Raw genomic sequence first — 27,379 nt, forward strand, 5'->3', positions numbered from 1 at the left:
TTTTCGTTCGTGCGGCACTCGCACTCGCTTCGGGTTTTCGGGTTGTGCGGCTGCCCCTGCCTCGCCGGTTTCGTGAAGATGGCGTCTTACGCGGGAAGCTTTCTTTTCCTGCTCGGATATTTTCGAAGATTCGTTGTGTGAAGATCTCGCAAAAGTGCAAGCAGGTGATCGCCAACGTGTACGCGAGTTCAAGAACGTGTTTCCCGGAGACGTCGGTCCGTGAGGTCCTGGAGACGGTCAGTAACGACACCGGAGTGTCTGGCAAGGTGGCGTCCCCGAAGCGAAGACCTCGTAACGTGAAAGTTCCGAGCACGCGGACAGAGTTGTGAACTGCCACCTGTTATTTCTGGTGTTGAAATCGGCCTTATGGCTTCAAAGTGAAACAAGCCTCAAGAAGGAACTGTGTCGGTGATGAATCGTGCCTACGGCTCCGTCTGCTTGCGGGACCTTACAGGTGCCCGTGATTTGTGGTAGCATTCCGAAGTGTCTGGGTTCTTCTGCCTGCGGGACCGTAACCATGGTCGGCTCCGTCTGCCTGAGGCACCTTAACCTTGGTCGGCTAAGTAAACGACGCACATGCCCGTGCCTGTATTCCGAGGCCCCTGCTTTCCTCGAAGAGGAAACAACACTCGATCCTGATCTCGAGTGCCGTGTGTTGTGTACGCGTCTATTGTGAATCACTCCCGGTTCATGTGGGCGCCGGCACCAGAGCACCGAGATACTGCCGTCTGGATGACTTCTTTCATACACCGGCGAGTATTCTGACTCTGAAGGAAACTTCCATGAAGTCACATCACGTGAGGGAATGCCAAGCCGTCTGAACAATGGCAGTGCGGTCCCCTAATCACAATATTCGTTATATAAAGGACCGTCCACCACACTCTCAAGGTACTCTCTGATTTTCACGCTACCGTATAAATAAACGGCTTTAAATAGAGACGCCCTGGATCTCGACCGTTCTTCCGTTTTGACGAGGCCGGCGCAAGTTCGAGCGGAACACCAGCCCCTAATCTACCTTCTTGTAAATAAAAATCAACAAGAAAAGAGGAATTGAAATATGTACTTCCGCAATACGCACAATCTTGCACAAAAAATCGGTCGAGGAAAAAAAAAAAAAAAAAAAAACCTTTGCGCCCTAAGTGGATTCGAACCACCGCCACCGAGATGTCGGCATCGCCGGCATCGCCGGAGCAGCGCCTTGTACCGCTCGTCCACGAAATCTCGCGGAGTAACACAATTTTGTGTGTTTTTTCATTCGCACTACTTCAGTAGCTTTCCCAGCGTTGCACGCGATGTTTGAAACGGAGTATAGGAAGCTTCGATACTTTTTTTACTGCAAGTCCGACCGCCGCCGACGCTATTCCCGGTTCGAACTAATCAAGCAGCACCAAAAGTACATCGTCACGTTACTCTTTCTGGGTTTTCTATCGCAGACTAAGCCAGACACGCATGGCGAATGCGTCGTGGTCCTACGCCTATTTTTTGTTTCTATGCGTGATTTTTTTTATGCGGGATGATAGCAAACCCACGAAGGCAATGAGTGCCGTGACGACGCACCTTCGGGGCTGCTTGGTTAGCTCCATTAAGATCGTAGCGTCGTCTGCATGCGGTCGGACAAAAATGTGAAACGGAGCGTAGAATTCGTCGAATATCCCTAGAGGATTAGCTAAAATCCCTAAAGCTAGGGAGCATGTCCCTGCAGTTGACAGCCCTGGCCACACTTCTACCTCAGGGGGATCAGGTCATCGCTCACCACGAAGCGGCACCAGCCGGCGCAGTCGTCTCGTTCGTCATCCGGCAGAGAGTCGTTGAAGGTGTACAGCAGCGCCCCGACCTTCGTGCCGTTCTTATGGACGCCGTACAGCTGGCAACTGCACGCGACGTTATCAACTCTCGGCATCGCCACAGGCCTCGGATCCTTCCTGGCTTGAGCCCTGTAAGTGGGACGCAGGAGGAAACGCAATTAAGGAACTACAGGTTTTCGCACTCCTTTTAATCCGTATGCTGGACAATTTAATCCATGTTTCATTCAACCTAATTTGAGCGCCTTTCAATTTAATCCCAGAGCTACCCGATTTAATCCAGGGGTCTGTCAATTTTATCTACAAAATGTTGTGGGATTCTAGTTTACCCCAAAGTCCTCAGTGAGGCAAATACCCACTACTTAACTCGTCGGTTGCAATAAAGCGGGTTTCGACTTACCTTGCTGATCGCTGTGAGGCAACACCCACTCCGTAGGTCGCTGCTATGGCGGCTACGGCCGGGTCCGTCCGTTGCCTGCCGTTAGGCTCCGATGGACGGAAGACCACACGAAACACAGGGATATCGTAGAAACGTGTTTATTAGGCTTACGCCACACGCTTTACGCCCGTAGGCGGAACAAAAGAGAAATGAGGTTGGCGCTGCCTTAATTGACAGGATCACCAGGAGAAAGGTCCGCGCTGCCTGAACTGGCAGGATCACGGAAAAGGGGGAACAGTAAAATAACGATGAATGCTCCGTCGAGCGTAGCCCCCCCTCACCAAGAGCCCCGGCCACAGGTGGGTGGCCGGCTTATGTAGCCTGCGGGAAATAGACGCGCCCGGGGAGGCCGGTAGAAGGTCACTCGAAAACGGGACGCGTCCATAATCACTCCCAAGGGTGTGCCGATGGCGCGTTCACCCAAAAGGGCAAGGGAGAACCGGCCCCTTCGGGGAATTCGGCCTCGTGGTTCCTTGTATCCGGGAGGCCGACGCCATTGGTGACGACGACTCCCACGGCCTGCTTGAAGCTAGGCCTAGATAGGGATAGAGGGAACCCAATGGTTCCCACACTCCCCCCTTCTTAAGGCTTAGGTAGGACTTGAATAAAACAAAATGTCCTACCGGCTCTTAAAAACAAAAAGAACAATAAAAAAAACGACCGCGTCCGGTGCCTACCCCCACATGCCGGGGTTCACAAATACGGTCTGACGCGACGTTCCCGGCGTTCGCTCACCGTCGTGGAGGTGGTTCGTGGAGCCCTTTGGACGGGAACAGCCGGCCCCTGGACAGAGTGTTGTCCGTCGCCGCGCGGGTCCCGAAGTCGAAGGGCGGGCAGGGCCCCGCGCAGCTGTCGGTCCCGGTGGCGCGCGTAGCCGGCGGGTCGCTGGTTCGGTCCCCTGGTCCGCTGGCGTCGCGGGGCTGCTCGAAGAATCGCCAGCACCCGTGGACCAAGAACGCCGTCGAAAACTCCGGAGCCAGGAAACAGGCTGACGCAGCCCCCGAACGGCCCGAAGCACCGTCCTGGCTGGAGATCCTCTTCGTGGATGTTACTGTGGAGTCGTACTGCGGCAGAATGACATCACGGTCTCACCGCTTGTGACGACTGCTCTCGCCGTGCCCCTACGATGACGTAGTGACACACGTGAGCCTGGGCGGCAGTAACTGACCAATGGGCGTTACGCCTACCCTTTCCCTCAGATGCCGTATGTAGGGGAATCCCCGTACGGGATGATCCGGAAGCGAACGTTGAGGTGGCCTTGTATTTAGGTCACGGCTTGCCAACAATGGTGGCTGACGCGTTCGCGAAGGCAGCTGGTGCATTCTTTGCCCTTGCACTTCCCTTAGTGTGACATTTCGCCACTTATTGGGACTGCCTTTGCGAAACTCCGGATATTAGTTTCTCCGAGTTCGCAGATTGTAGCGGGGCGCCTCGGTTTTGGCGTCGTCTCGCGTTTCGCGTGCATTCTTGCGCAAGAGTGGCTTTGGGTTTTGCTCCTCGTTTTCCCTTCTGTGGTAGGGTTTGAGATCGTAAATATGCACTGGCCCTCCGACTTTTCGTGACTCTTGGTCAGTCAGCTTGTACACGAGCGGTGAAAGTATTTCTCGCACTTCGTACGGGCCCAGCCACTTTGGTGCCAGCGAAGCAGAAAAGCCTTTGCTGGCATCGCTCAAAACGTGATTTCGTCTGAGCACGAGATCGCCTACTTTGTAGCGGAGATCTCGGCGAGAGCGATCGTACTGAGCCTTTTGTTTAGCTCGCGCTACCCCGAGATTGTGACGGGCCTCCGAGAAGGCTTCCGTCATCCGAGTTTGTAGCGAGCGCGCGTGTTCAGTCTGTGTCGACTGCGCGTCGTTTGCCCCGGCGTTCGCCCTGAGGACACGGTCCATGGGATTCGCCAACTCTCTTCCGAATGTGAGGAAGGCGGGGGTGAAGCCTGTCGAACGATTGACAGTGGAACGGAGAGCAAACCCAATTTCAGGAATGTATGCGTCCCAGTCGCGGTGCTTTTCGGCAAATGCTGCCAGCATGGGTTTGATGTTTCTGTTACATCGCTCCGTGATGTTCGCCTGCGGGTGGTAGGGTGTGGTTGTTTTGTGCTTGATGCCCAGGGCTTTGCAAGCGTCCACAAATACCTTCCCGACGAAGTAGCTTGCTCGATCTGTTAGGAGAGCTTCCGGGAACCCGCATCGGGTGAATACCTCCATAAGCTTCTCCATGATCGCTCGGGCTGTCAGCTTTCGTAGTGGGAAAAGTTCTACCCATTTGCTGAAGTGGTCCGTGACAACCAACAAATATTGGTGTCCTTTGGGGCTCCTCGGCAAAGGGCCGACCACGTCGCAAGCCGCCAAAGACCATGGTTCTTGGCTGTGGGTCGGCTGCATTAGGCCCGGAGGTTTGCCGCCTCTTGGTTTGAAGCTTTGGCAAGTGTGGCACGTGCGGGCGTAGCGGAATACGTCCCTTTTCATGCCCGGCCAGGTTGCGATGTGACATAACTTTGTGTAAGTCTTGGAGCCGCTCGCATGTCCGGCCAAGTGCGAGTCGTGATAGTAACGCATTACTGCGCACCTCAGACTTTTTGGCACTACCACCTTGAACACATTATCTGTGTCCTTCTCAGATGGGATATACTTCAGCAGGAGCCCATCGGCGTTCAGCAGAAATTGATCCAGCGTGTCAGTACCAGTACCAGATACATCCCGACACTCGGCGTTAACTGCAATACCAGCAGTCGTACGCCCGGCGGACGCACCGCCCGACTCCACGGAGTCCAACTCACTCGAGAGCCCGTCGATCACCTTTCGACAAAACGGATCATTCTGCTGAGCTTTCAGTAGCTCTTCTTTGCTGAACACGATCCCCACTGCGCTCACTGCGTCTACGTGGTTCACGCTCTCGTCCGAGGAGGTCAGTGGTGCTGCCTCCTTTTGGGACTGAATTTCGGCTTCGCCGGGCATTGCATGTGCCGTTGGCTCGGCCCGGCTCCCCGCGGAAAGATTTGCGCAGTCTACGGGGGCTCGCGACAGTGCGTCGGCCACAACGTTTGTGCTGCCTTTCCGGTACCGCACGACATAGTCGTATTTTTGCAGTAGCAAAGCCCATCTCGCCAACCGTCCTGCGGGTTCGCGAAGTCTTGACAGCCATATTAGGCTCTGGTGATCTGTTTCGATCGTGAATGTGGTCCCGTCGACATAAATGTCGAAGCGCTTTAAGGCAAATACAATAGCCAAGCACTCTTGTTCGCAGGTGCTGTAGTTCACCTCTGCCGGCACGAGCGAGCGGCTAGCGAAAGCCACGGGACGAAGCACACCTTCGTGTTCTTGGAGCAGGACCGCTCCCAAGCCCAGTTTGCTCGCGTCCGTTTGGATCACGAAAGGCTTGTTCAAGTCGGGAAGCTTTAGTTCCGCGGTGTCCGCCAGTGCTTTCGAAGTGCAGCGGAAGGCTGCCTCCTGCTCGGGACCCCAACTCCAGCTCACGGCTTTTCTGAGTAGCCGCGTTAGTGGCGCTTGGAGGGAGGCGCAGTTCGGGATGAATTGGCGATAAAAATTCACCATTCCCAAATAGCGACGGAGTGAGCTTACGTCCGTTGGTGCGGGGAACTCCCGGATAGCTTCTAGCTTCTCGGCGTTTGGCGCAATGCGTCCGCAATCGAGTGTGAAACCGAGCAAGTTGATTCGGGTTTCGGCTATTTGAGCCTTTTCCGGGTTCAGCGTGATTCCCGCGGCTTTTAGCCGGTCGAACACATCCTTCAGGTCTCTGAGATGATCTTCGAAGGTGTTCGAGTAGACGACAATGTCGTCGAGATAGGCCATTGCATGTTTCCATTTGGCTTCTCCCAGTATGCGGTCGATCAACCGCTGGAACGTCATGGGCGCTCCGCACAGACCGAAGGGCATTCTTGTGAATTCGAAAAGCCCGCGGTGACAAACAAAGGCCGTTTTCGCCTCGTCACCCCTCTCCATTTGAACTTGGAGGTAGCCTCGGCTGGCGTCTAAGGTTGTAAAATACCGTGCGCTGCCGAGGTTGGACAGGATCGAGTCAATGCTTGGTAGCGGATATGCGTCTTTCCGCGTGACGTCATTTAGACGGCGATAGTCGATGCACAGACGTGAAGTGCCGTCCTTCTTTGGGACCAACACGACGGGGAATCCCCAGGGACTGTTTGACCGCCGGACAACTCCGGTGTCGATCATTTCATCCAGTGCAACGTCAATGGCTTTTCGTTTAGCCAAACTAACGGGTCGTGCGTTTTGCCTCCGAGGGAGCGCATCGCCCGTGTCGATCCGGTGTCGCACTACATTGGTGCACCCGGGTCGATCTGTGAACATCTTGTCATAATGTCGTAACAATGCCGACAGACGGGCTTTTTCTTGCCCTGACACGCTGCATGACTCAGTCAGCAGGGGGTGCGTTATCTCCGATGCTACGGCGCTCGCTTGCAACCGCGTCGGAGAGGGTTCACCTTGGGAGGCTGTTGCCTCGTTTCGGCTGCTGCTGCCTGCCCCATTAACCAGCGGTTTTTCTGGGGTTGGGGGTTCGCAGAAAGGTTTCAGAGGAGCGAAAGTGCCCTCTCGGTAGCCACCGCTACTCACGTCGATCACGATCCCTGTTTTGGCGAGAAAATCTCTGCCCAGGATGATCGGAACGGAAAGACTGGGGAGATGAACGAAGCGTTGCCGTCTTGCTCGATTCTCCCATCTCGCAACCAACCGGACGGTACCGCTTGAATGTGCGGTGCCGCACGCGAGTCGAAAGGTCGTGCTTCCCTCCCTCATTCGGACAGAGTTTTGCCGGAGGTGGGTCAACACTTCGTCACCGAAAAGCGATGCGCTTGCGCCCGTGTCGAGCAGCGCCTTGAACGTCCGACCAACGATCGTCAACGCTATGAATGGCGTTGGCGTGCCTGTCGGAACGCCTATTCTGTAGGCGGACGGCAAAAGAGTATCTTGCTCCGTGCCGTTTAGAGCCACCGGGTTGGTTATCGGCGGCTTTGCTCGTTTCCCGACTGTTGGAAACCGGGGTTCTGCCGTTCTGGGCATTGTCGAACCAGGTGGTCGGCGCTGTTGCAGCGAAAGCAGCGTGGTTGCGCAACCCTTCTCAAGTCGCGTCGCACGTTCTGCTGCGCGCCGGGCCTTTCGTCCTGTGCATTTGGACGCATTGGCCGCGTTTGCTCCCGGGGCGTCGGTAACTCTTGTCTGTTCCGATCTCGCCTTTGCCACTGCGGCGCGGGTTCTGCTGTTCGCCTCTCGTAAGAGTATGGGTCGAGCGCACGATCTGAGATGTCGTACGTGTTTCGACCCGGTCCGTCGGCGTAGTGGGCGGCTTCGTGCCTCCTGTTTCGGGGCGCCGTCTCCCCATTCCATGCGCAGCGCGGCTCAAGTGCCGATGACGCAGGCGGCGGAGGTCGGTACGCTCGGGCGGCTAGAATGTCTCCCTGGATCCGCCGAGCTTCCGAGGCTAGTTCGTTCAGGTCGCGGAAGCGACTGCCTCGGAGGTACGCCGCAAAAGTCGGGTGCGCCTGTCGAATGACGCGCTCTACCCGCTCTGCATGTGGCGCGGAGGGTTCTGCTAGCTCGAAGAGCTCTTGCATCGCCCTTACGAACTCCAACAGTGACTCGTCTGGGTGTTGGGTCCGTTGCTCGAGCTCTCTCCTCATCCTGCGCTCGTAGTCAGCGGGGAGGAATTCCTGGCGAAAAGCCTTTCGGAACTGCTCGATAGTCAGCAGCTGGTTTCCGGTTAGACGGAACCATCGCGCTGCTTGGTCCACCAACGAGATTGGCAGGATGCGTTCCAGTATCTCGTTGTCCGACATTCCCATGGCCTTTTGATAACTTTTCAGGTCCTCGAGGAAGTCCGTGGCGCTCATTCGGTCTCCGTATCCTCGGTATGTCGGGATAGGAATTCTGACCGGTGGCCGCGTGGGCGGCGGGGGCCTCGTCGCTGTTTGCAGCGCTCCCGTCAAACTCTCGATAACTCGTGCTGCGTTATCTAGCAGTGGCTGGTACGAGTTTAGCGCATTTTCTCTTTGATGAGATACGCTTTCGGCTGGCGAGCTGTACACTGGCTGTGGGCCGCCGCGTGCCGCCGTGTGTCCCGTTGCGCATAAAGCCGCTGAGCTGGGCCATTGCTCGCAGACGGCGGCAGTGTCTTCCGTTTGTGCGGAAGCTGCAGGCCAGTCTGGGGTCAGAAGGTCATCGCAGTACGAGGCTGTATTTGCCTGTTGCGTCGCCGCGCTTTGTGCGAGCGCGGAGTTGACCTCGACAAGCGCAGGTGCGCTTCGCTCAGCAGAGTGGGCTGGCGCGTCGCGGAGGGGGATGCCTCGGGCGCATTCCGGACATGTTGGGTCGCCTCCGCTTAGAAGCAAGCTCGGCTCAAAAGACACTGCATTGTGTCCGTGCGTGGCTGACGTGGCCACTAAGCCGTTGGATGGCGTCGGGCTTCGGGCGTTCGCCTCTCCCTCCGTCCACGAAGTCCAAGGCCGGAAATTGGCCTGGTTCGCTGCCATTGCGAACGTGCTGCTTTGTTTGCAGACACCGGACGGGCCGCACGTTGGGGCGCCAGTTGTGGGATTCTAGTTTACCCCAAAGTCCTCAGTGAGGCAAATACCCACTACTTAACTCGTCGGTTGCAATAAAGCGGGTTTCGACTTACCTTGCTGATCGCTGTGAGGCAACACCCACTCCGTAGGTCGCTGCTATGGCGGCTACGGCCGGGTCCGTCCGTTGCCTGCCGTTAGGCTCCGATGGACGGAAGACCACACGAAACACAGGGATATCGTAGAAACGTGTTTATTAGGCTTACGCCACACGCTTTACGCCCGTAGGCGGAACAAAAGAGAAATGAGGTTGGCGCTGCCTTAATTGACAGGATCACCAGGAGAAAGGTCCGCGCTGCCTGAACTGGCAGGATCACGGAAAAGGGGGAACAGTAAAATAACGATGAATGCTCCGTCGAGCGTAGCCCCCCCTCACCAAGAGCCCCGGCCACAGGTGGGTGGCCGGCTTATGTAGCCTGCGGGAAATAGACGCGCCCGGGGAGGCCGGTAGAAGGTCACTCGAAAACGGGACGCGTCCATAATCACTCCCAAGGGTGTGCCGATGGCGCGTTCACCCAAAAGGGCAAGGGAGAACCGGCCCCTTCGGGGAATTCGGCCTCGTGGTTCCTTGTATCCGGGAGGCCGACGCCATTGGTGACGACGACTCCCACGGCCTGCTTGAAGCTAGGCCTAGATAGGGATAGAGGGAACCCAATGGTTCCCACAATGTAAATGCAGGCATTTGTCTTCACTGGTTGTGTTTCGCTTACACTTTTTGATCAATTCGTGTAATTATTTTATATAATCGGATTTTTTTTTCGCAGACCATTAATATCTTGATTACTATTTCGATCACTTGGGGTTACTTGTCGTATGATTGACATGTGGATTACTCTTTTGGTAACCTCGAGTTATTAGTGGTACACTAGACTTTAGCTGAATTGAAGTTTTGCTTATTCTTTCTTATTACTTAGACTTAAGTTATTGATACAGCTCAGATGATATAAGTTTATTTTCAATTTGTGATTACACGTTTTATTACGTTTTCCTATTATTGACACCGCTGACTTAAACTCGCTTCCTCTTCAAATTATTTCGACCTATTCATATCACAATTTTAATATTAAAATTTTAACAAACATTTTTATTGCTCCCTCCATTACTTCGAGGAATTATTGCCAAAGATATAGCTTCGTAAATGTTCATTTGATATTCTGATTACTTTTTGGTTATTACAAACGACTTTATAGACGCAAACGTTTCGTTATTCAGTCGACCATTTCGAATTAATATTAGCAAAGGCGACTTCATGATAAGTGTTTGATCACTCCTTTGATTAATCCGTGTTACTATTAACCCAACTGACTTCAAAACAACTAGATTCAATTCATGGTTAGTTTTATCTTTATGTATGTATTTTTCACATTACTAAGTTAATATTATCCCTATTCACATCTTGATAACTTTCTGTACCTATCACCTATTTGACTTTGTATTGATCTAACTAACCATAATCCTCACTCTCATTAATGCCTTTAGCTTTTACACCAGCCAGTGATTTATTCGCAGCCAGTTACCATTTTGATCACTCTTTTGATTACTTCGACTTACAAGTGACCCAATGAAGTGGCATTTGATTTAATAATATCACGATTTCTCATATCATTCTTTCGAGCAAATTATAACTTACCGACTTATGATGATCACGAGTAACAGTATAATTACTTTTTTATTACTTCAAGCAGGGTTGGGCAGAAATACTCGAAAATGTATTTGGAAATACAAATACTGGGATACTTTAAAATAGTAGCTAAAATACTGATACTGAAATATGTCTGTAAAAGTGTATCGCGATACGTATCGGAAATACATTTTAAATAGTACGCAAGAAGTATTCGGAAATACAAATGCAGGAATACATTTTATGGAGGCCAGAAATACAAATACATAAATACTGATACTGCAATACATTTTTCAAATTTATTTGAGACCAAATTAGATGAAGCTTGGAGTTGAAAGTGGAAGTTTTTGATTCTGAAATTACTTTCCCGTAGGCTTGGCACTTTGCCTTGAAGGTAGTGATTTCAGACGACGAGGAGTCTTCATTGGGTTCAGAAAAACGTTCCATCAAGGAGTGACCGTGGTCCCTTCCCTGGCATCCTGTCTGTCTGACGAGGGATGCGAAAAGACTTCGACCTCTAAATAAATTCTCTGTCATCCTAAATCCCATCAAAACGTCATCACGCCCCTGTCAAATAAGAACACCCCTGTCAACATTTATCACATAACGTCACGGTGGAATAAACTAGTATTCTTTATCTGTAGGTGTGGCCTTGAACATGGAACTTCAACACGCTGCTGTACGAAAGGACAATACATACTTTCATTGTCGGTTACCTCGCTGAAGATCGTGCAGGATTTTTGAGAATGGTGGACCACCTGAAGCATCCTGGAACACATGCCTTATCTTCTGATACGGTTGAAAAAACAATACGGTGGCATCCCTGTTGTGAAGATCCTTCCTGCTGACCCTCCGCCACCGACGCATGGATTGTAGTCATCAAGTTTCGTCTTGCATATTCCAAATAGAGAACTTGTGGATTGCGACCTGATATTGCCGGCAGAGGTGTGAGCTCTCCGAGAAACAGCGCTCTCCGAGAAACGACCCAAACGAAGTCTGGGTCGGCACAGCGAAGCCACGTCTGACCTCTTTCCTAGGTTTCGGATCACCAGAGCAGCGGGTCACTTTCACGTCGGCTGATGACGTGCCCTTGAGCCGTGCAATATTATGGGCACAGCCGCAGAAGCATTCGAATATCTGTTGAACTTCACTGCGCGAGTTATCCTACTATTTTAAGTCAACCACCGCCAGGCTCGTGCTGCAACGGACTGTGACTTAGCTTTGCCGGATGGGTGTACTGTGTACGCTAAGGCAAGAGAGACGGTTAGCAGCGGGCTTTGGATATCCGCAAACAATGACTCAAGAAACCCTAGCTAAGGACCTGCGGCGCAAGATGCTCTGACTCCACTCCTGGCACGCAACCTGGTTCGAGTCCCCGACCGCACAACAGTTCTCAGAAGAGAAAAGAGCACGCATAGAAAAATAGTTTGGGGAACCGGAAGGAACCTTCGTCAGCATGCATACCGATGCCCCAGCATCTCCTTGACCCTGGTGCCCTCAAAAGTAAATAAAGAAAAGCGTTCGGATTTTTTTTTTTTTTGGTGGGGGGGGGGGGGGGGGGGGGCGGGGAGTATTTCTCAAGAAATGTAACGAAATACATTTCACCCTGATTGTATCGCGATACAAAGAAACATTCCAAATGTATTTTGATACAGAAATACAGATACTGCTGAAGAAAATGCATCGCGATACAGAAATACAGATACGCAATGTATTCCTGAAATACTATCGCGATACATTTGTATCGCGATACTGCCCAAACCTGACTTCAAGTATCCATCGACCCAAGGGTCTTTAATTCGCTCTAATAGGCGTCTTGATGACTAATATTCAACCCATTGATATTTTATAATCTTAATTGATGTGATCATTAGTAGTTTGATTACTTCGAGTTACTATTTACTCAATAGACTTCATGTCAGATAATTGACATTGTGGTGCTTCTGTGATTACTTCGAGTTAATATGCAAATAGTTTTTCTATTATCAGCTCAATTCACAATATTGTTACTCTTTTGACTACTTCGAGTTACTTTTGACCCATTTATTTTAATACGGCCTAATTGACATTATCACGACCTTTTTGATTACTTGGAGTTAATATTCCACCAACTGAATTATTAGGAGCCTAATGGACATGATGATTACTCTTGATTACTTCGAGGTAGTTTTGATTACTAGTGACTTTTGATTACTTTGAGCTGATATTCAACCAATTAATTTATTATAAGCCTAGTTGACTACATGGTTACTCTTTTGATTACTTTGAGTTACTATTGACCCAGTTGACTTTACTTTGACCTAATTGACATTGTGACAGAAGCTTTGATTACTTTGAGCTAATATTCAATCAATTGATTTATGAGCCCAATAGACATGATGATTACTCTTTTGATTACGTTGAGTTACTATTGACCCAGTGGACTTTAATCGGCATAATTGACATTTTGGTGACTCTCCTGATTACTTCGAGTTATTTTATTATCAACTGATCTAATATGAGCTGAAATCACTTTAATATTACTCTTGATTACTCCGAGCTATTCTTCATACAATGAATTTTAATTATGACTGCGGTACCTTTTGATGGCTCTTTTGATTATTGCAGATTCAATATTCATCGAATTGATTTATTATAAGCCTACTTGACATTTTGATTACTCTTCTGATTACTTAGAGTTATTATTGACCCAATGAACTTTAATTCGGACCAATATACCGAGTGTTTGTTTTTGTTCTTGCAGATTTGTTTAAAAAAAAAAAAGCCGTGAAAGCTACACTTACGCGATTTGTGCTTGTGAGTTATTCGCCCAGGGGGACATTATGTGGATGGCTAATCTTTGCGATAAGTGAACTACTTAATTAAAATTAACTAATTAACTTTTTAAGTAGTGAAAATCGACATATGGTTCCAATTAGAAGCTTGCTGAGCGTCGTCCGAAACCTCTATATCAGTAATTTTTAGAAAAAGTTTGAGCGCGTGAGAAGCGCAGTAGTGCGCTGAAGTTATTACTCGTGGAGCAGGTACAAGGCTGGTGATAGATAAGAGACTGAAAAATTGCGCGGGAACCTTACCGAAACGGCTAGCATTGTACCTGCTCCACGACTGGTAACTTTAGTGCACTACTACGCTTCTCACACACTGAAGGTCTTTCTGATAATGACTGATTTGGGGGTTTTGGACGACGCTCAGCAAGTTTCTAATTGGAACCTTATGTCTATTTACACTAATTAAAAATTTAATTAGTGATTTCTAATTAATTAGCCGGCTTATCGCAAAGATTACCCACCCACATAATGTCCCCCTGGGTCTAAAACTCACACGCACAAACCGCATAAGTGTAGCTTTCATGGCCCTCTTTACAACCATCTGCACAAAAAAAAAAAAAAAAAACTGTGTATATGTTAGTGACTATTTTTATTACTTCAATTGATAAAACCAATTTATCAATTGTGAGCGCACCCACCGTAATACTACTCTTTTGATTACTTCGTGTTGCTCTTGACCCGATTGACTTTAATGCGGCCTACGCCACATTATGTTGACTCTTTTTATTACTTTGTTCTAATATTCAACCAATTCATTTATTATGAGGCTAGTTGACATTATGATTACTCTTTTTATTACTTTGAGCTACTATATGAACCCAATAGACTCTAATTTAGCATAAATAACATTTGGTGGGTCTATCAATTACTTCGAGTTACTATACCACCAATTTATCTAATTATTATGAGCTCCAAACCATATTTTTATTACTTCTTCATTACTTCGAATTACTGTTGGCCTATTGGACACTACATTCAACCAATTGATGTAGTATGATTTAGTACATCAGTATGACACTACATTCAACCAATTGATGTAGTATCATTTACTACTTCCTATATTCAATCGATGTAGTGTGATTTACTATTTGCTCAAAGTAATAAAAAGTTTCATGAAAATGTGAATTGGGCCTAATTATAGTTTTGTGGGTCAAAAAACCCTCGAAGGAATTGAAAGTGTAATAATAATGTGAACAGTGCTCGTGATAGATCTGTTAGCGATATAAAAACTGTAGCTAATCAGGGACGTGTTCAAAATGTCAATTAGGACGAATCAAAGGCCATTGGGTCAATAGTAACTCAAAGTAATCTACTCATCATGCCTATTGGGCTTATAAATCAATTGGTTGAATATTAGCTCAAAGTAATCAAAGCGTTTATCATAATGTCAATTAGGCCGAATTAATGTCAACTGGGTCAATAGTGACTTAAAGTAATCCAAAGAGTTATCATAATGTCAACTAGGTTTATAATAGGTCAATTGGTTGAATATTAGCTCAAAGTAATCAAAAGAGTAATCAAAATATCATGTAGGCAGAATTAAAATCCATTTAATCAAAAGTAACTCGAAGTAATCAAAAGACTAATCATAATGTATATTGGTGTCACGGGTGTGCCACTAGAAGAAACGAAGAAGAGAAGCGGTGGAGATCCTTTTGGAATCGGCTGGAGCTTCCGGTCTCGGCGACGCCCCGACCCAGAGGCGAGGTCTCGGCGACGCACCGAGCCAAAGACGAGCACTCGGCGACGCACCGAACAAGCCCGGGCTACGCTCCGGGGAACTGGGGTCAGCCTGGTACATCGTTCCGCCAGTTCGGCATCCGAACGCTGAGCCCCAACCGCCCAACCACGAGCAAGTGTCCGTGAGTGGATCGACTGGGGACTTGTCACGGAGACGGGGACTTACTGATGCACTGCTTCTAGTTATCTTTTTTTTTCTTCTTTCCTTTCTGCTTCTTTTGTAAATATATTACTTTATTCTCATTCTCCACTGCCTTCTTGTCTCTACTGACTCCGCGTACCTCCCCGGCGTGACAATGCGGCTCATGTTAACTCAATTAGCTGAATAATAGCTCAAAGTAATCAAAGCTGTCATCGCAATGTCTGTTAGGCCGAATTAAAGTAAACTGGATGAAAAGTAAGGCGAAGTAATCAAGTGAGTAATAATAATGTTGATCGAACTTCTAATAAATGAACTGGTGGTATAATAAACACTGGTGGTATAATAACCCGGAGTAATCAAGTGTCCCCAAAATGTCAATTATGCCGAATAAACGTTGTTTGGGTTAATAGTAACCTAAAGTAATAAAAATGGTAATCATAATGTCAATTGAACTCACTTAAGCTCATTATAAATAATTTGGCTGAATATTACCTCAAACTAATCAACAGTCGTCATAATGTCAATTAGGCCGTATTAAAATTCATTATTCAAAGTAATTCGTTGTTGTCAACAGAGTAATACTGTAAACGACTAGATTTCGCGAGGGCCTAATTTTCGCAAATTCCGCGAATCGCCTACAATTCGCGAAAACTACGTCCCGCGAACAATTCGGGCAATATGTGAACGCTACGGAAGCTACATCCGATTCGCGAAAACTAGAACCCGCGAATAATTTCAAGTTTTGAGCTGTGGCTTGATTCGCGAAAATTTGAGCCCGCGAAAATTAAGTCGTTTACAGTAATTAATATTGTAAACTCAGCTAATAATAGATCACCTATTTGCATATTAACTCGACGTAATCAAGAGGCACCACAATACCAAACAGCTGGCATAAAGTATATTCAGTAAATAGTAACTCGAAGTAATCAAACTACTAATGACCACATCAATTCAGCTTATAACGAATCAGTTGGTTGAATATTAGCTCAAAGTGATCAAGTCATCAAGATGCGAATTAGAAGGAGTAAAAGTCTATTAATTGGGTCAAAAGTAACTCGAAGTCATCAAAAAGGTAATTATAATGTGATTCGCGGCCGTAATAAATCGGTCAGTCTATAATTAGCTGAGAGCAATGTCAAGAGTAGTCATGATGTCAATTAGGCCGAATCAGACTCCATTTGGTCAACAGTAAGTCGAAGTAATCAAGACAGTGATCAAGATGGTAACTGAGCTGATAATAAATCACTCGGTCGCATAAATGCTCAAAGTAAACATAAGAGTAAATATTATGTGAATTAGACCAATATAAAGTCAAATAGCTCACCAGTTGTGTACTCAAAGTTATTAAGATGTCAATAATTCTGATATAAACAATTTTGTGATTAATATATCGGGGAAAGATAAAAAGTAACCACTGAGTTAATTGAGTTATTTTAAAGTAAGTTGGGAAGCTGGAAGCACGGAGTAATCAAGGAAATAATCCTAATCGTAACTGAACTTTTATGTAGTCGCAATTGTCAATTATATTTCAAAGTAATCGACTGGGTAAGGAAAAGTTTCGTTCTATAAAGTTATTTGTGTCAACGATAAATGTATCACGTAAAACTAATCAGACGGACAAATCAACTTTTAGAAAGTTATATTTTTGTCAATAATTCCTCGAAGTAATAAGGGAGTAATCCAAATTATTTGCGGATTTTTTTTTTTATTTTGTACTTTGTTTTATTAATGGATCAATGTAATTACGATTGCAATCCCTACCTCCATTAATTTTCAGATCAAGTCAGAAGTGTAAATAATAGCGCGAAATTATCGAAAGAATAATCCCAAACTGCAATTTCTCTTTTATTATCTGAATCGTATTAATAATAAGTCGAACTAATCAGAAAGAGTAAACAAAACGCCAATTCAGCTAAATTAAAGTCGAGTGCGCCACTAAGAACTCAAGGTTACCAAAATAGTAATTTACATGTCAAGTAAGCTTCGTCCATAATGCGCCTATTAACTCCAACTAATCAAAGTAGTGATCACAATGTCAGTTGTCCAAAGTAAAATTTAATTCTATAACCAATTACTCTAGTTATAAGAAATGTAAACAAATAAGCACATTGTGGATAAAATTCACTGACGCCGGTACTAAATTGGGTAGCACTGGGATTCAATTGGATGGCTCTTGAAATCAATCGGATGGCACCCGAATTGAATCGATCGTCGTTTGGCTAAAAATGAGCGGGAAAACCGGTGGACGCGTCGCGCTGATAAGGTAAGATTTTGCTCTTTCGTGTCCGTGGCGTGTAACCTCGACGATAACATCGCACTGAGGACGTCACGGTTTTCGCGTGACGTCACCAGGTTTTTACAAGCCTCACCGTGACGTTATCAACTTGACAGACGTCACGCGACGTCTTGATGTCACCGAAAACTGTTACGTGTCGTGAGACTGATGCCAGGTCACAGGTGACGTTCTTACGTCACATGGGATTTATAAAGGCCACCATTTTAGAGCCTCCGGATTATGCCAAAGAGACAGGCAGTTTTTTTGTTTTTGTTTTTTTTACCTTACACTCTTGATTTAAAAAAAAAAAGACATAAACTCCATCACAGGAGCCGAAAGCGCAAGTGCAGACTTTTGCAGGTTTAGAACATTAAAGGTGCCGTAAAACGATTTTTCTACTTTGGCTAAAAACTACTCAGAATCACAACCGAAAGTTCATAACAAAATAAACTCGACTTGGATTTTTTTTTAAGCTATGGCTGTCAGAAAATAAATTCGAGAAATATGAACAGCGTTCACCCTCTGAGCTCGGAGCCAGAACAAGCGGCCACGTGGCCTGGTGCCTATCCTATGCCACCAACGTTAGTCACGACCACGGGCCGGGGTCGGCAAAGTAGAAGACGCGTGCTGAGCTCCGGGCATTGCTAGGATTCGGATATTCTCATCACCGCAGTGGATGGACACTAGACACTACTCGAGCGTCCGCCGAGGCATTGATTGTTGCGTTCCGAAGTCGAGTGCTCACGCAGTTCTCGTCATTGATACATGAGCCGCACTCGACTGTCGTCAGGCGGGTGGTGGTTTCGATCCCACAACTACGTCATCAAGCTTTGCGAAGGCGAGACTGAAAGAAATAGTCCCCTCTTATCTTCGCAACTTCACCGCAACAAAGTAGCTTCTGAATCAATGGCGGCCCGTGAGAGTGTACTTGGGCCTGACTGGGACCGGTACGCATCTGTAAAGTCATGAACATTTCAACCCGATATCATTTCACGACCCAGTTAAGACATCAGCTGCGCCGTCTAAATCGGAATCTAAATCAGAGGTAAACCGTCTTATCTTCAACCTCAAAACAGAAGTCTCCCTTGGTCTCAACACTAAACTTTCTTTCGCGTACTAAGATTTTTTGAAACAATTGAAAAGAAATACACTTTTTCTTTTTGGTGACCATTTTGCGGTCGCGCTGGGGAAGCGACGTGCGCGCTTGCACAGTCGTATGGTCGGCACATGCGGTGCGCGAGTGCATGATCGCTGGGGGCTTTGACCTCGTAACCGCAAATAAAAGCCGCCGCCCCCCCCCCCCCCCCTAAGGAGGTTTGCCGGTTTTGCTACCATGCAGTCTTGTCAACCAGTACATTTTCCGCCGCGCCTCTCTGTTTTCTCCAGGGGAGCCTTATCGTTTGCTCTCGTGCAATTTTTTCTCTCGCCATCAAATATTTTAGTTACGTCACTTCGCATTCCGTCTTCTTTAACTTGTATCATATCGTGGGAGTGCTTATATCGAGACCCAAAGCGGTCTTCACCAGGAGGGTTCTTTTCGTGAGTGATCGAGAAGACGAAAGAGAAAAGAAAAAAGAACAAGGGGGACAAAAAGGGAGGGTGTATCTCAAAACGCCCCATTTGCATTTGAACCTTGCCCATTTCGACCCAATCTCGGTTGGTCCTTCTCGTTAGAACCTTCTCATAAGATCCGAATCGTGTTTTTCGCAAATGGACCCATTCTCATTTCTCCCGTTCGCGCTACGACCGAATGGCACTAGTTCGGCATGCTTCGAACGTCGTTATGCCTTCGCGGCTTTGTTAATGAGCCACCTTGCTTGGGCCCCCAACATACCATCAGCTATATGTTATGTGTAGAGGTACGCACTGAGAATCATACATTGATGCCTGCTTCCCTTCTTCTAAGCAAACGAGAACAAAAGCGATGAACATTTAATTTGGAAACTTTGTTTGAACAGAAATAGCACACATAACAGAAGTGGTTCTCAACCATTGATGTTTTGCGGACGCCTTGTAGAAAGGCGGAGATGATGGAGGACCCCGTTCGGGGTGAGGAAATAGAAAGGTATAGGTTATCATGATAATGATTTAATAAATCAATATAACTGATTGCTAGTGTACAGTAGACTTACCTCATTCACATACACACGAGAGCACTCTGCCGAAAATTGAAACGTTTCTTCTCAACGTGAACTAAGACAACTAATATTGCGGTGCCTGACTGATGAGACAGGGCTTCGCGGACCCCTAGGATGACTTCTCAAACCATCTTTTGAGAACCACTGCATTATAGAAGTGGTGGCATTGTCCCAATTCGAGAGACCTCGAACAACGTGACATTTCGGAATATGATCGGGCTGCGATAAATAGTTGGTCTGTTTTATTGTCAGCTAGTAGCTTTTAACGACGACCTCGACGCACTGCTTTCAAGACGACCTCGACGCACGACGACCACGACGACCTCGACGCACTACCGGCATACTCTCTCTGCTTTAGCAGAGAGAGTATGCCGGTAGTGCGTAACACACACACACACGCGCACATACAAATTATATCAATGTATTAATATTACCCTAAAAAAATTATTTTGGTATAAAAAGAGTCAAGTGCGACGGGTCAAAGCGAGATATTTTTGAGAATGGCTGTTTTGAAAAGGGCCAGGTGAAAAGGGCGAAACGATAACGGGCCCAAATGAGGAGGGTCGGAATGCAAAAGACAAAACGGGAAAGGACCGAATGCGACAGGTTCAAGAGAGACGATCTTTTTGAGAATGGTTGTTTTGAGAAGGGCCAAGGAAGAAGGTCGAAACGAGAACGGGCTCAAATGATAACCACCCAAAAGGGGTGGGGGTTGGTGGAGAGGGATTGCCAACCGTTTCAAAATGCCCATTTTCTTCTTTATTTTTTATTTTTTTTGGAGGGGAGGGGGTATGGGGCTCTTGTGTTTGTACCGATTTGCGAACAACCCTCCCGCATTGGCGGTTTGGGCACTGGGCAGGCTTATGCTCTTAGCAGTAACTTGTCCTTACTTGTGTTAACAAAACTGTATTTTTCTGCTGTTTTTTTTTTTTTTTTTTTTTAGCAAACGGATTTGAAGTGAGCACGCGTCATCCGGCACCTAGGGGGGGGGGGGGGGGGGGGACTACCTCGAACCGATCCCGAACCGCAAGTCCCCCCGTCGTAACCGTTGTGGTCGTGGTTGTGGCGGCCTGAGACTCCCAGGAACCATTCCGGTTGTCGTGTTCTCGGGAAGTTCGAGATCCCGTGTCACTTGCGCGTCCCGTTTTTTTTTTTTTTATTTATTTTAATAGGTGACAAGCAAAAACGTTTTGCCCCGTCTTCTAACGGTTTCGCCTTCGTCTCCCTCTTGGCCCTTGTACCTACCCCTATTTTTGTGATGTGTACGAGCGACCCTTGCATGTTCCTTGCAGTTTTTCGCGTCTATCACTCGAAGAAGGGCGTCCGCCCGAAACGTCGCGTATACCTTCCTGTCCACGGTTTTTTTCGAGTAGAACAATCAAATATTTGCGATTTTTTGTTTACGTGGTAACGTTTGCATAATTACCAGTTTCGTTTTAAAAATGCATTTAGAATCATTGACTTTTTCCTCTCAAGAAGGAACTCTTAGTGGGTGCGTGCCAAACAAAGCATGCTAAACTATGAATTCAAAAGTTCCCTAGACAAAAGTTAAGACGGTCTCGGGTAAACTTAGGGCCGGTTGCACCAACGTCACTTAGCGCAAAGCGGAGCTTAGCCGGGAACTTAAGCTTAGTTTCGGTTTCGTTCGGTTGCACCAAACTCGCTTATCGCTAAACCTAGCACTAAACTACGCTTAACTTGAGCGCTCAATATTGGGCGCTTTGCTTTTGGTTGCTTCTTAATCCTGGATTAAAAACATGGCGGCTGATTTGTTGTGGTCGACGCGGTGGACGAAATTGGTTGTGCAAAGTGTTTTAGGCTACATCAGCGTGAAAGTCTCGACAAAATGACCTTTGATTGTGACAAGGATGCAAAATATTGTCGCGTGAAGTGTTTATCGACCCCTGTTATCAAGTTGGCTCTCCACTCTCAGGGCGTGTTAGCCCTAACCGAGATACGTACGGAGCTGTGGGTCGGTGGGGCTCACGGGGCTCACGTCTGTCTTCCCGTTGGTTCTTCTGTCAACGAGCTTATTCGTATGTACTTACTAATTTTCGTATTGTTATATCCACCTTGTTTATTTACACTTGCAGCGCGTATCCTTCAATTCCATCAGCGCCTTTGAATAGTGGCAGTACATGATCTCGGCGATCAGCTGATTGTCGACACCTCTGCCGTTCGCATTAGATTGCGGCGCTTTTAAGTAATAAAACAACGAAAATTCAATTTCTTTCGTTCTCTGAGTTTTGAGACAATCTTCAGTGAATTTTCCTAATCTCGCGAGTAGAATCTTGGCTTCAAAAAACTGTATCGTTCCATAACCGTAACGTTTTTGGTGATCGCGATTTTTTAGGAATATTTTGCTTTATATCTTTCATTGGTGGCGACGACAAATCGTAACGACTACTATGCTAGATTCGTTCATTGCTGTATCGGGGCAGGCTGGGGCAGGCGATGCGAAGAGACGACTGTTCTTATTGGCACAATGTGATGTACTAGTGGGAATTTTTTTTTTTTCTGAACTCGACAGTGTGAAACTGAAGTCCATTTGAGGCTGCAGCGGATGTTCAACGACGGTACAGTGCAGTTCTGTCATCTTGCTGATAGCAACGAGTACCGTCGATGCAAGGTCTCGTGACCTGACCTCTCGACGACTTCTATTCGACGATTTCCGGGCATTTTCGCAGCTGCCGTGGCGAGTTCGTCACTGTTTTGAACTTCATCGGTCTCAGGCTTGACTTGATGTTAGTAGTCATCTTACCTGCCTTACCTGCCTACTTATATCGATGATGTTTTGTCTTCAGCGATGTAGCGGGTAGAGTCCCCGATGGCTCCTTCACCTCAAAATGTGAGCACGAAAACTACTACTACTGTCAAAATATCCTGTTATCAACCGATATTAAACACACAATCACAGATGTAAAGAGCATTCGTGTTTATTTGAAACTTGGACTTCTGTTATTGAAAGTTAAGTGAAAAAAGGATTGAATTTGGAGACCTTTAATTTGTTACTCACCGAAGAAATGCAGCGAAAAGCAGACGCCGACGACAACTACTACGGCAGTTTTTTTGTTTTTTTTTACATTACGTGATTTCTCTTCGCCAATCGTATTCGTTTATCTGAGCGTTCCCTAGTTCGCTCTGTTTGTCCCTAGATTCCCTACGCAAATCCAGCGTTTAGCTAAGGGCGCGTCTGTGAAGCCGGCTTAACGTTGGTGCAACCGGAATTTAAACCCGTGCTTACCTGAGCTCGGTTTAGGGCGCTAAGCCGGCTTAGGAAAGTGCCGCTTTGGGTTAAGGTAAGCGGCGTTGGTGGAACCGGCCCTTAGAGGTTTTTAAAGCCTACGTGACTTGATTCATACTTTGTAGTTATGAGCCTACCAGTATCGTTTCCTTCACAAACAGAACTAAACCTCCCTGTTTTTGAACACCGAAAGAATACCGCGTCTTGCACGCCTACAAAACATTCATTACAAGTTTCCTTCGTCGAGATGTATACTGTCCAACACGTTTTCACCTTTTTTTCTGGTAAAAATAGCTCACTAAAAATTCAACGTGATGTGATTAGAAGTAATCTAATAAAATCTTATGTTTTTGTTACAATTAGTTGCTTCTGATAGGAACGATATCTGCCCGAGTTCGTTGTTAACCTGCCAAACTTTGATACTTTTACATCTATTATCTGCACTCTCCACGCCGTTTAAAACATACTCTCCTCGTGTGCTCAAAAAAACCTAGCGCTCATTTTTAACTGTTATACTATGATTGTTTAATATCGCCTGACCTTTCCCCCTCCCCCCTCCTCTTACTCAAAGCGTTCCCCAAATGAATGAACTACTAGCGCAAGAATTATACGAGCAGGCCCTATTATTGTCATAAACCCATCAAAGTGAATACGAGACGACTTAATCTGCATTTCAGCGAGCTTTGTTGACCGGGAGTGCTTCTTTCTTTTTTTACTTCCCGTGCCCTTTTGAAAAGGAAGGGGAAGGAACTTCAATGCGAATAATATTTTATGAGCCAGGCTGATTTTTTAATGCTGTCATAGAGTGCCGTATAACATTTTCTTGAATGTAGGCTACCACTGACTGAAAAGAATAAAAATCCGTCGTGCGTAGAATGACGCACCCTGAAAGGAAGTAGCCAGCGTTCGGCACGTTTAAATCCACTCTCAGATTCATTGAAGCGATTGAGTGTATATATGTATGCATTACCCACACATTACGTTTATAGATGGCGGAGAAACGATGTAACAAATTTATAAAAACGACATTAACATTTGCTTTTTTTTTTTAAAGCAGATCTGATCAACTTGTTTGTTTGTTTTTTTTACAAAAAAAGAGTTAAATGAGGTAGATCAAATAACAGTGGAAACTTTAGAAACATCTCGCATACAGCATACTCTGAAAACTTTGGAAACATGTAAATATATTACAAAGGTTACCGACTTTCGTCAGCCTTGGCAGTTGAATAGAATAAAGTTCCCAATTATAGCGCCGCCATGAATAGGCCTCTCTTTCTCAACTAGGAGATCACGCGCAGTCCCCAACTTCGAGATGAGATGCTCGCCTCGATCGCTAAGTAGACAATTACGAAGCTTAATGATTTGACATTAGCAGAAGTTCATTGTGGTATCTAAGAAAGCAAATAAATTATACAGAGTGCTTCTCTAACGACTGAAGATAATTTTAAAAAAAAATTCAGGCGAATTAAAAAAAAAAAGTTAAAACAATATTTTTTTGGAATTGCGTGGTCTACCGCAGCGGATGTCATCTTGTGAAGAAAAAGAAGTGATAATTAGCAATCTATACGCCTAATATCCCCTAATTCACTTTCTTTTTAATTTGTTATTGCTTTCGCTCACGGATTTTATTTAAAGATTAAGAAAGCCCGTCGTCCAAATATGCGGTAGCAATAAAAACTAACTTCTCTTCAGATCTATATAAAGGCTGCATGGGAAGCCGTTCTTGGAGTGCTACGCTGCTTTCCCTGCGCTCAGAGTTTGAAAGCTTTCAGTGCCCGAGGCTGCATCAGTGTCGCGCGGTTTTTCTACAACTACTGGACCCTTAAAGAGGCCGCGCATCGATTTTGGGTAGGAATATCTCTCACGTCACACAAGGTTACTGGCACTTGACTAAGAAACCTTTATTCGCCGCCGTGTAATTCCGAGAATAGATCACTGATCTATACTTTAAGGCGCTGGGTGGCGCATAGCTGCCCTCCGAGCCTGGCACAAGTGAAGCCACCGGAAGTTTGATGCTTGTTTCGGAAGTCGAGCGTCTGCTGGGCTTTCTGGTGTACTCAGTTCATGTTTTAGTCCATTTTTTTTTTTCTGTGTTTTTGAGCGGGTCTTTTGGGAAGCGTGCGACAAGAGAGTGGCGCTGCTGTGCGACTCCCAACAGAGTCGTTTGGCGGGAACAATAGTTCGAACGGCTCGCCCCCTTTAGGTGTTGCACGCTCTCTATTCTTCGTTTTAGCCCAAGTCTAGACGCAACATATGCTACAAACGCGAGCTCCGGGCTTTTAGTGTCCCTGCCAAGCACGCGCGAACGTGCAGTGCAAGCACTGTTCGGGGCAGCATTCTCGCTCCTATAGCATCGGCTGTTTTCGGACTTAAGCTGAAACAAATGTAATAATACAGTTTTTAATTAAATCGCGAGAATAAGGCGTTTGGGCATGAGACATTTGGAACACTTGATCAGTGTGCCGAATTCGGAGGCGCGTAAAACTCTTTTTGACCTGATGTTTCTTAGCGTAGAAAAAACAATTAAAAAACAAGGTCCAAAGCGCGCATCATGTGCCAACTATTGATACTCGCTTACGAAATGATGTAGTCTATCCCAAAAAACAACAGCAAATAGTCTTACCCCTCTTCCATCCCCCTTTCCCAAGAAATAAAAGTCACAACATTGAACTTTGGATAAACACTTTTACAAATATCGTTGCAACACACGTGTGCATCAACGTGCACCCACCGTGTGACGTGTGCGAGACTGGTGCAACTGTAGTCGGTGACGGGTCGAGAACTCGGGGCGAGTGAAAAAAAGGTTGGGGAGGAAGAAGCAGGTGGAATGCTGGAGAGGAAAATAGGAAACACGCCCCATTTTTCAGCATTCCGCCTGCTTCCCCGTCCCTCGCCTTGCTTTCCCTCGCCCCGGGTTCTTGATCTTTCACCGACTACGGACACACACTAAATGTGCAGTAGTTTGACGAATTCTGTATCCCCCGACGTTTGTCAGCATGATCATGCTAGATCAAATTTGGCTTCTCCTGCTGTATACATTTCACAATGCACGTCCCGAATGTATGGCTACATAGTTGCGCTCCGCTAACATTAGGTAAACGGTGTTTATACGAGGGTGTTTTGTTTGTGCTACCTCCATGCTTTGCTTCGCTCTGGACATTGACCTCATTAAGAATGTTGTTTGTGAAATCATTTTCAGCCTAGTTTATAGTCTCTTGTTCGTAATTATTCCCCTTCCATCCTCCATTCTCAATGTCCTGCCTATTTTGTTTTCAATTTGAAAAAACTCAGGATAGTCTTGGTCTTAAAGTGTTTTTGTTCGGTTTCTGAAGTGCTTTTGCGGTACCGGTGAACATCGACATGAAAGGCAAAGTTCCCGAATATACAATTTGCTTATTGGCAGAAAAAGAAGTATTTACGCCACTTAAGGTCGGACTCCATGAGGTGATTAGCCTGCGTAAAACCGACGAATTGTGCACGGTGGCATTTGCTCTGCGCCTGACTTCAGCACAGTGGCTGTTGCGCTGCAAGTAGGCATAGCAAACGTGCGCATGCTGTCAGACAAAATATGTCGGTTCTTCGGATATTTTCTGAAGGGAGTCCAGCCTTTAAAGTTCCTTCCTAGCACTTCGTGCGCAGCACTTCTCCAGGAAAGCACTTTTTCAACGCTTAAGGTGAATGTATTTCCTTGAACAACTATTTTTACACAATGAGTAATCCTTAAGCTCTCGCTGTCCCTTTTATGTGCTTTCAGATAACTTATTGTGTAGTCTTTTCTCCAACAAGGTATTAATTCCACCCTATTATTCTTTTAAATTTTTACAAAATAGAAAAAAAAAGTGCAATATTGGGAGACACGTAAAACTCTTTCCGACCTAATGTTTCTCAGCATAAAAAAAGGAAGGAAAAAGCAAGGTCTACAGCGCGCATCACGTGCCCACTATTGAGACTCGTTTACGAAATGATAAAGCCTGTCCCAAGGAACGGCAGCAAATAGTTTTACGGTTTACCCCTCTTCCTCCCCTCCCAAGAAATAAAAGCCAAAGCACTGAAATTTGAACAAACACATCTCCAAATATCGTTGCAACACCCGTCTGCTTCAACGTTCACTCACCGCATGACCAGATGCACTGTGCAGATTCCAACCAGAAGCAGAAGGAGCAGGGCGATCCTGGAGGAACGCGACCTCATTTCGTCACCTGTTGACACGACTTCGCCTCGCCAAAGCAGCGACTGCTCTCCACCCAACGTCGCCAGGATGACTTGGAGACCCGACGGCCTCAAACAACCTCACCAGTACCTCACACGTGCCTCGAAGACAACGATCCATCAGTCGCTGCAGACGCTTGCCTCCAAGATTTTGTCATTTTCCCGTGGTTAAATATCAACACTTCAATCTACATTGCAGGGTTTGTTTTCTGGAATTCCTTAAACAAGATGGTGGCTGGAAAGCGGTTTGCACTAGAAGCCCGATCCGGGTGGTAGGCAGTTCTCTGCAGGAAGTTTGGGTAAGTGCACTTCCAGCAGTGGGCTGCAACTTGTTCCCCGCACGAGC

General features: G+C 46.6%; 1 protein-coding gene across 1 annotated transcript in view; it reads right to left on the bottom strand.

Annotated features, from left to right (window-relative positions):
- The window catches only part of LOC8028953, a 117,799-nt gene extending 90,784 nt beyond the window's left edge, over positions 1 to 27,015 (bottom strand). Inside the window, exons 1-2 of the mRNA XM_029988089.2 lie at positions 26,939 to 27,015; positions 1,754 to 1,934 (exon numbers count right to left, since the gene is read on the bottom strand). Of these exons, the coding sequence (XP_029843949.2) occupies positions 1,754 to 1,934; positions 26,939 to 27,015 (258 nt within the window). The remainder of the gene's footprint in view (positions 1 to 1,753; positions 1,935 to 26,938) is intronic.
- Positions 27,016 to 27,379: the final 364 nt, after the last annotated feature.

The sequence above is a fragment of the Ixodes scapularis genome, unplaced genomic scaffold, assembly GCF_016920785.2.
Source record: "Ixodes scapularis isolate PalLabHiFi unplaced genomic scaffold, ASM1692078v2 PGA_scaffold44__24_contigs__length_19508400, whole genome shotgun sequence".
Taxonomy (NCBI): Eukaryota; Metazoa; Arthropoda; class Arachnida; order Ixodida; family Ixodidae; genus Ixodes; species Ixodes scapularis.